At 44.9% G+C, this 9652-nt stretch overlaps 2 protein-coding genes across 3 annotated transcripts in view; one reads left to right on the top strand and one right to left on the bottom strand.

Moving 5' to 3' along the window:
- Positions 1-2222, bottom strand: part of Serac1 (serine active site containing 1) — a 36026-nt gene extending 33804 nt beyond the window's left edge. For both annotated transcript variants that reach the window (XM_005363399.2, XM_026787396.1), the window contains exon 1: positions 2123-2222. The gene's annotated coding sequence lies outside the window, so the exon portion shown is untranslated. The remainder of the gene's footprint in view (positions 1-2122) is intronic.
- A 100-nt stretch (positions 2223-2322) lies between these two features.
- On the top strand, positions 2323-9155 carry Gtf2h5 (general transcription factor IIH subunit 5). The gene is made up of 3 exons (XM_005363398.2): positions 2323-2407; positions 3214-3287; positions 8472-9155. The coding sequence occupies exons 2-3, from the start codon at positions 3253-3255 to the stop codon at positions 8650-8652; spliced, it is 216 nt and encodes a 71-aa protein (XP_005363455.1). The 5' UTR covers positions 2323-2407; positions 3214-3252; the 3' UTR covers positions 8653-9155.
- The last annotated feature ends 497 nt before the right edge of the window (positions 9156-9652 follow it).

Genomic DNA, 9652 nt, shown 5'->3' with positions numbered 1-9652 from the left:
AAGCTGCCTCTTGGGGTGGGTAACAGGAAGAGACTCAGGCTGCAAGCAGGAAGAAAGATCTGCCTGCCTCAGCAGACAGGGAGAGAGTGGGCAGGGCTTGTCTCTTAAAGGGACAGGACAAACCATTACAAGTTTCCTTAAGATTTAATTTGTGTGTATGAGTGCTTGCCTGTGCATGTATGCGTACCATATATACGTGTGCAGTGACCTTGAAGGCCAGGAGAGGGTGTCAGATGCCCTGTGACTGAAGCTATGGATGATCAAGAGCCATCCTGTGGGTGCTGGGAAAGGAGCATGAGTCCTTTGTAAGAGCAGACAGTGGTCTTAACTGCTACCACATTGAATTTTTATGTATTTTGATGGTAAGTGAACTTTTTTCTATATGGAGATCCAACAGTGCCAATAAAATGTTGAAACAATGTTCTTTTCAGCAAATAACTGTACCTTATCCAAAAGTCAACTGACTACGTGTAACACAGGCCTACTTCCAGACTCTATCCCACCCTTCTGACCTATCTCTCCACCCTTAAATACGTAGCACAGGAAGACGTATGCTTGGCTATAAACACCAAGTCCCAAAGCTAGGTCATAAAGGGCTCCTGCTTTGACCCTTTTTTATTTTTTTGATACAGGATCTTGCTATGTAGCCCAGGCTGGCCTCCAACTTGTGAGTCTCCCCTGCCTCAGCATCCAGAGACAGAAGTCTAAGCTCCAGGCACCACGCCCAGCTAGCTCCTCCTCAAGAAGAGCTCTTCTAGATTCTTGACTCTTCCACATAGCTTTGGGTAACTGTTTAAAAGAGCTTTGGGGATTTTTACTGTAGCAGAAAGAAAATAAGTAAAACAAAGACACAGGAAGAGTAAACCTGGGGCGATTTTGAAAGAGTGAGTACAACAGAAAAATGTGGGAAAGAACAAGAGGAAAAAAAGTTTGAGGGAGCAGGGCTGGCAAGATGGCTCGGCCAAGCAGCCACTTGCTTGTTGCCAAGTCTGGTGAACTGCGTTCCATCCAAAAGATCCACATGCTGGAAAAGAACCAACTCCTTCAAATTGTTCTCTGACCTGTCCATTCAAGCACTGCAGCACACACATGCCACCCCCAAACTACATACATGTACATGCATACATGTATGTATACATATGTATACACTATACATAAATGAATGCGATAATTTTTTTATTTATTATGTATACAATATTCTGTCTGTATGCCTGCAGGCCAGAAGAAGGCACCAGACCCCATCCATGTGGTTGCTGGGAATTGAACTCAGGACCTTTGGAAGAGCAGGCAATGCTCTTAACCTCTGAGCCATCTCTCCAGCCCCGATAATTTAAAAAAAAAAAAAAAGAATTTTGAGGGACTGAGAGAGGGAGATAAGTGGAAAGGCAAGGCTGGTTAAACGGAGAAGACACGTGTGAAGCAAAAATCAGCATGAGCTTAAACGTGTAAATATAAGGAGCAGGAAGGTACAACTACCTCCTGCCTCAACTGATGAGAACACAACTCCACAGATCAGGAGCTGGAGAGATGGTTAGGGTGCTCTGAGTACCTAGTGCTCTTCCAGAAGACCCTAGGTCAATTCCCAACACCCACATAGCAGCTCACAACTGTCTCCAACTCCAAGATCTGACACCCTCACACAGATATACACGCAGGCAAAATACCAAAGCAAATACAAATGATTAATTAATAAAAAAAAGACTACAGGTCAGAATTTGGGAATGGGATTAACTTCAGAACCTTTTGAAGGGCCTTCGCCTTAAAATGACGGTTACGGGGTTTAGAAACCTATTAGCATTCCAACTATTCAGGTCTCCCAGGTCAGGGAAGTACAAGCTGTGGCCTGAATGACTAAGGTGTGGTTCATGAGATCACAGAGCATAGAAAGGTACACCTGCACGCAGGTGCTCTCCTCCGAGTCTCAGGAGCAACCGGAGAAGCTGAGCGATCATTCAAGAAAAGAGCCCGAATCAGGCTCTAAGGAGCGCGGCGGGTCACAGGGTCCCTCCGGGCCGCGCGACCTTCCGAGGGCGCCGTATCCGTGCAGACCCACGGCCCTCCTAGCCCGCAGCTGCCGCGACGCCCTTGCCCGCCCACGAGCCCGCCCACCCGTCCGTCCTACCTGCCGGTGCACGGACTCCTCTCTGGGTGGACACGGAGCGCTACAGAGCCCACCCTCCGCCGCCACTGGCGACCTGCACCCTCTCCAAGGCGGCTGTAGGCACGTGATCCCGCCCCCGAGTACTTTCCCCGCCCTCGTGCCCCGCCCCCAACAAATCGCTCCACCCACTAGAGTGTCGCGGGCGCGATGACGCGCTACGGCGCAGGCGCAGTGGGTCGGCGACGCCACAACGTTTTCTGTACGTGTGGGCGGAGGAGGGCTGCAGGCTCTGAGCCGCTTGGAGAAGTAGGTTGCGTGGGCCTCATCGGGAAAAAAGGAGGGGAGGAGGCGAAAAGACACGGAGCCTCCCGGTCTTATGGGCCGGTCGGAGTCCCGCAGCCTTCCTAAGGCCTGTGGTGTGGGGTCACGGGGCCGTCACGCATTGTGTCACGGTTTTCCTGCAGGGGAAGGTTCCCGTACCTGGGTGTAGGTTAGCTCTCACTCAGGGACCTTCCAATGCAGATCTTTAGAGGATGTAATTTATTTTATTCAAAAGAATACAAAATCTGGAGACCTAGATATTTGTAAATTAAAATTACCTACTTTGACCAGGTATTTTGTCTCATCGTGAAATGAGGTTGTGGATCACTGATTTTGAGGCTCTTTTCGGAAGTATCATTTCGTGATTTCTGCTTCCCCGCCCCCGGAATTTTGCCTTTGTATCGTTCTCCTGGATGTAAAAAGAAAACATTTGAATAATGAACCTAGTTAGGACGTGTTGGGCTCCTTGAGTCCCGGTCTCTATGTAGCCCAGGCTGCTCCACGTTCAAAGCGTGCACGGCTCCTAACTTCCTTGGAGCTTACTTTTTAAGGACTAATTAGCTACGAGTAGAATTTGTTTGCAAGTCAGAGTTGTGCTTTATTAATATTCCAAATAGTCTGTTTTACCATTGGTATAAATGGGCCTATCTGTATGCCTCAATGTTAGCTTTTTAATACTGACATTTAATTTTTTTATTTCATCTCAGATCTAAATCCCCAAAGTAGGTTAAAGTTTATGGATTTTATGTCACTTTATCTTTTTAAAATTAAATTAAATTTATTTATCTTAACATCCTTGAGGTCATCTGCACCATCTGCCTGGGAAAAAAATGGTCAACGTTTTGAAAGGAGTGCTCATAGAATGGTTCGTATTTTTAAATTTACACATTGGCTCTTTTTACGTATACATGCCTTTTCCAAAATTTTGTTTTGCTGATCTAAATGGAATCAAGGCTTCAACTTTGAATTTCCATAGGCTTTCTTTTTAAGTGGGACAGACTTTGTTGCTAAGTTTTCTTGCTGGTATTAACATTTCCTTGTCTGTTAACTTAATATAATTAGCATTATTTCCGATTATTTTTGATCGGAGACATGTGTGTTAGACTAGCCTTGATTTGAGAAACAGTGTTATGCTGAGTGGTGGTGCACACCTTTAATCCCAGTATTTGGGAGGCAGAGGCAGGCGGATCTCTGTGATTTGGAGGCCAGCCTGGTCTACAGAGCAAGTTCCAGGGCAGACTCCAAAGCTACAGAGAAACCCTGCCTCAGAAAAATTAGAGATGGAGAGAGGGAGAGAAACTTTATTTTCAGACCATCGGCACTTGCTTAGATTAAGGCTTAGAAGAATTCAGGAAGGTGGGGCAGGCCCTTAGTCCCAGCACTTAGGAAATAGAAGCAGGTCAAGTTCGAGGCCAGACTAGTCTACATAGTTTCAGGCCAGCCAAGGCTTTATGGTGAAACTTTGTCTTAAAAAAAGTAAAAAATAGGGACTGGGGAGATGGCTCAGAGGTTAAGAGCATTGCCTGCTCTTCCAGAGGTCCTGAGTTCAATTCCCAGCAACCACATGGTGGCTTACAATCATTTGTAATGGGGTCTGATGCCTTCTTCTGGCCTGCAGGCATACACACAGGCAGAATATTGTATACATAATAAATAAGATATTAAAAAAAGTAAAAAATAAAATAATATAGGAGCTCTGTTAAGTCTTTGCCAGTACAGAATGTGCCCCTTGAGAAAAAATGAGAGCCGAGCAGAGCAAGTGTTTAAACTTCTTAGCATAACTCTCAAAGGAGAAGCAAGCAGCCACACTAGTTTCTAGAGCTGAGTTCCTCAAAGTGACCTGAAATACAGGCCTTTGCTGTCTTCCCTTGTCAGACCTGGACTCCTTGTTCAGCTTCCCTTGGTTCTCTGGACGCTCGCTCCCCTGTTGAATATGCTGCTGTCTCCTTCTGTTTCCCTGTTGTGAGTAATTGCACAGGTGCTGGTGCTTTTATTGTGTGGGCAGAGCTGAAGGGGGAGCAAGGTCAAATCCTAGGAAACCTGCAACATTTGCAGCAGCACTGTCCAATGGAAATACCATCTCCCAGTAACTGCATTAAAGCATACAACGAAACAGGTGAAGAGTTTAACCCAGATAGCCCAATTTAGTTCTGATTTTTATTTTATGTGTATGAGTGATTGCCTGCATCTGTGCCTATGCCTGAGGTGAGCAGAAGAGGGCATTGGATCTGGAATTAGGAACAGGTCGTGAGCCACCACATGGGTGCTGGGATAATGCAGACTTGGACTTTGGGAAGATGAGAGTCTAACAAAGTCAGTTTACTAAAACTATCAACTGTTGAGCAGGAGGGAATGTGAAGCAGGAACTAGTTGAGGAAGGCAGGGGGTGGAACCAAGAGATGTGGGGTGAGGTGCGCACTGGGTTCATAGAGAATTATCTTCATGGAGTGGAGGGTTACATGCCAGGTTAGAGTAAGATAATCATCTGTCATCATCAGGGACTCATTCTGTGACCCCACTGCCCGCCCCCCCCAAACGCATCCTAAGACTGCAGAGCCTACCTGCCGTAGCATGTCTTTCCCTCTCCATGACTTGGAGAATTGTTAGCAGCTGCGGAAACCAAGGCTTTGCACATACTTCACCGGTGCTGCCATCAGCTCACACCAGCCGCAGCCCAAGAACCTTCACCTGAAAATAAGCAAAGTGAGACCCTGGAAAGACAACTGGCTGGCTGGAGACATCTGTCTCACCACTAAATCTGTTTTTTCAACAGATCTGGTAAAGTGTTGTTCTAACTGAGTGACTTGAAAACTAAGCATGAGCGATGGCATTTTATTTTTAGCCTGATCTGGATAGAAGCTTAATCCAAACAGTAGCCTTTTAATTCTCATGTAGCCCACAGTAAAGCAGTTAAGCCAGACTATTAATGGTGGCCATTTAGTTCTGCCTTTGGTGAACTTAAATATCAAAGTGTCTGGTTGTATTAAGAATCCTTCCTCCCAGGGTTTGTCTTAGACCACAGTTTAAGGCCAAGAGCCTGGAGGTACAATTCAGTGAGCCATCTCATTTTCATATGATTCAGCTCCAAAAAAAACCTGTAAAACTGGATTTTTAAAATACTTGAAAATTTGTACTTTTATGACAAGTATCTTTTGGGATCCACCACTGATCCCCAGGTTCACACATAGTATTTCCTTAAATCTAGCCTACTAAAGCATTTACTGAATACTGAAGCAGACATGCACCCAGCATATGTGATGTTCTGTTCCGTTTGCACTGCCTCAGAGAATTTGTTAGAGAGAGGAATTGCAGCTGCTTTACTGCGCACTAACAAATGGATGGGATGTGTATTGTGAGACCAGCCAACCCTTATAGTCAGGCTTAGAAGCTTTTAGTGGGTGTGAGAAGCAAGTTGGAGCTAAGAGAACATCTGTCTGTTATTTTCTTCTTTCACGGGGTTTGTCTTGTCAAACACTTTACTTCCTTAGGGCCATGTTTCCAAAGCAACCAAAACGGTGCCTACACCTTTGTGGCAAAGGTGTAAAGATACATATATGTGTTTACTGGACAGAGCTGGTTAAGGGAATCGAATCAGATTTGTGACCTCAGCTAAATCCCAAGTGATGGATATTCTCCACCCTTCCTGTCCTAGCAGGAGAGGGAGTGGGTAAGAGGACCGAAGTGAGGCTTATTGCGTGTGAGCTAAGCCTGTACCGGACTCCAACAGCCCAGGCTAGAAATCAAGTAGTCACTTAGGGCTGCGTGTCTGCAGCGGTAAACCTGGCTGGGATGTGAGGGACGGTGCTGCTGGATCCCCACCACTTTCCCTCCTAAGGGTTCTCTGACACATTTATCCAGTGCCTACAATTTGCTGGATCCAATATGAGATCTGAGGCTGGGAAAACTCAACTTTAGAAATGCTTTTGGAAATGAAGCCTTATTATGTCTGCTTGAATCTGTAGCCCACCACTGTGCTGTCTCTGCCGTTGTCACCCCCACCATCACCGGCCTCCACTGCCCCTGCCGTCTCTGCTGATAACTCACTGGGCCTTTATGCCTGCTTTTCCTCTTTGTTGGTTACCCAGAAGCCTTCAGTCTCCCCTGGCATCCCTCACACCTTGACTCTGCTTGGATAGCCTGTTTGCATTCTCTCCTCGGATAGCCTGTTTGCATTCTCTCCTCACCAGGAATAGAAATTTTCAAGAAATACATTCCAGTTGGCTAAGTGTTACCCGAAGCATGGCTTCCATTAACAAAGCCACTCTTCTCATTCTGCCGGGTAAAGGGTGCTGACAGCGTCAGGCAGTAAATTTTCAGTTGTGTCACAGCTAATTTTGGTGGTCTCACCGTGATACTATCTATGCTTTTCATAGATCCCCCACTTGCTTGCCATGTTTGTCTCCACACAGATACTAGGCAGGTGCTCTGCCGCTGAGGAACATTCCCTGGTCCTAAACCTGTGTTTATAGTGCATTGTAAGAGTGTTTATAGACAATATCTTGATGGTGTCTGCCCTTCACATATCTAGGCAGAGGAAGTTTTTCCTGTTAAATATTCCTGATCCCAGGATATCAGCTGGATATGCAGTCATCGCTAGTTTAGGAATTCTCATAAGGCTCCTTTGCTAGTAGGTTTCTCCCAGAGTCTTCTCTCTACTTTAAAAAAAAAAAATAGTCCATTATTCAGATTAGAATTTGTTTTGTTTTGTTTTTTTGGTTTTGGGTTTTTCAAGACAGGTTTTCTCTATGTAGCCTTGGCTTCCTGGAACACACTCTTAGACTAGGCTGGCCTTGAACTCCGAGATCCTCTTGCCTCTGCCTCCCCACTGCTGGGATTAAAGGCGCATACCACCACCGCTCGGCTTTAGATTACTATATTCTAAACTTGCTACATTTCCATCAAATGCCCCTTAAACTGTGATCATTAAAAGACTTTGCAAGGCCAGTGCCCTTGGAGTCTGGGTCTGTGAAGCAGTAAATCCTTCTGGGATGCGGACAAGGGAGGAGGCTTACGTGCAGGATACAGCTGAAGTGGAGGATAATGTGCATCAGCAAACATTTTTAGGACATTGGCAACATGGTTCAGCCCTGAGGTGAGTGCCACAGTACTCCATGGGTCCAGTGGTTTAGCTCTTCATTGACTTATGTCAACTCATTTCGTTTAGAAAAATGTAAAGATACTAGGCATTATAACCATTTAGCCATTGCTGTTTTTAACACCGCTCAGGGAATTACTGAGAGTAATTGGTATCAGCTGTGAAAGTTGCAAAATAATATACTTCACTTAGACAGCAGGTTTTTTATTATTATGACCTCCCGTTTACCCTTTTTACTGAATTACATCTAGAACTGATTGGAGTCACAAAACAACTATTCGTCCCACTGTGTGAAATGCATTCCTCCAGAAAACAGTGCATGATTTTAGGCTATTTTGAGATTCTTGTAGAACCTGAGATGGCCAAGGACAGAAGGGCTTGGAAACTGCGTGGTGCTAACTAAGATTATCATTTGAGTCCTTGTGGTGCCTTTTTGCTGGGAAAGGAGGAAGTAGCCTGGTTTTAGAGCCCTGTACTACTGAGGGTCTTTGCCAGTCCCTCTCCCCCACCCTACCATCTGCCACTTTATCCCTCATATTTATATAGACAGGGCCAAGTGAGTCTGATTTCCTGCCCATCAGCCACCTGCTTTGTCCACCCCACGGCTCCTGGAGTGGCCTCTTCTGCCCTTTTTGTTTGTCCTGTGCTCTCTGTCAGCTAAGGAAGATGTAGGTCTAGGCCCTGTTAAACTGCGGAGGAGTAGCCATGGTTTCTCCTCTTGTGAGAGATGAGTTGTTCTTTAAAGGCCTTTCTGAAATTGTCCTAACTTGACATCTAACATGATGTCATGGCCACAAATCATTACTACTTTAAGCTGAGAGGAAGCAAGACATTGAATAATAGTTCTGAACTTTAAAGATCATCTTAAAAATTCACTATGTGCAAATGTAATTGCTCTAGTCCTTATGACACGGTTGACCACAGGATGTCCTATGATCTCTGTTGTCTCCACAGCGATCCTGCCATGAAGCAGTTCTTGCTGTACTTGGATGAGTCCAATGCCTTGGGGAAGAAGTTCATCATTCAAGACATTGATGACACACATGTCTTTGTCATTGCGGAGCTGGTTAATGTCCTCCAGGAACGAGTAGGGGAGCTGATGGACCAGAATGCCTTTTCTCTTACCCAGAAGTGAAAATGCTAGATGTTGAGCACTCGGAAATTACAAACCACAGACACGGAAGAGAGGCCTACTCAGTGTCTCATACAACACTTAGACTTTTTATGAGCATTTTGTGGGAAAGGCTGCAGAATCCTTTATTCAGACAAAAGCCCCTAAATGAATTTTTTGAGCCCGTAAAAATCTTTAAAGAAGAACTAACAATTGGCAGCAATTTGGCTTTTATTATTCTTTATTAAACTAATCATAATCATGCTGGTGCTATGGCTCGGTTGGTGAAGGCCCTTGCTGCCAAGCCTGACAGCCTGAATGTGATCCCAGGGAAGGGAAGACCTCCGCATTTGCCTCCTTCCCACACAGACAGACAAACGTAATCAGATATAAATTATTTCCCTACTTTTTTTTAACACCAATTAAATACACCAATAAAATAGTGGAGTTTGGTTAAGTTATCACTGTAACCGAGGTATTATTTTGCCTATCTCTGTTAAGTGTGCATTAGAAACAAGTGGAGAAGATAAACTCTGCTTGTGTCTTCAGTTTTCCTTTGTCACACTGTGCTAGTGACATTTCCCTCTCACGTGTGCCAGTGCAGAATATGCAGCAGAAGTACATGTACAGTTTAGAGCTGGGGAGATAGCTGCGCTATACTTCATATTTGGAGAGGAGGGTAGAAGAAGAGTTGCATGTGGTTGTACTCTTAGGTCGTCTGAAACTGTGATTTTATATAAACAAAATACTTAATGGTTCAAACAAATGCACTGAGGTCAGCATTAATAGGGTAAATTTTGGGGCTGGAGAGATGGCTCAGAGGTTAAGAGCACTGACTGCCCTTCCAGAGGTCCTGAGTTCAATTCCCAGCAACTACATGGTGGCTCACAGCCATCTGTAGTGAGATCTGGTGCCCTCTTCTGGTCAGCAAGCATACAGACAGACAGAACACTGTATACATAATGAATAAATCTTTAAAAAAAAATAGGGTAAATTTTGTATTTTTTTTTATCCATATGCTCTA

The sequence above is a fragment of the Microtus ochrogaster genome, linkage group LG9, assembly GCF_000317375.1.
Source record: "Microtus ochrogaster isolate Prairie Vole_2 linkage group LG9, MicOch1.0, whole genome shotgun sequence".
Lineage (NCBI taxonomy): Eukaryota > Metazoa > Chordata > Mammalia > Rodentia > Cricetidae > Microtus > Microtus ochrogaster.
Note: the sequence above shows the minus strand (reverse complement) of the source record. Positions and strands in the feature narration are given on the sequence as shown.

Excerpts from the sequence above, each read along its gene's own strand:
- Gtf2h5 (XM_005363398.2), top strand. The coding sequence starts at position 3,253 with ATGGTCAACGTTTTGAAAGGAGTGCTCATAGAATG. Across the intron at positions 3,288-8,471 it reads AAAGGAGTGCTCATAGAATG|CGATCCTGCCATGAAGCAGT; the intron begins GTTCGTATTTTT and ends TTGTCTCCACAG.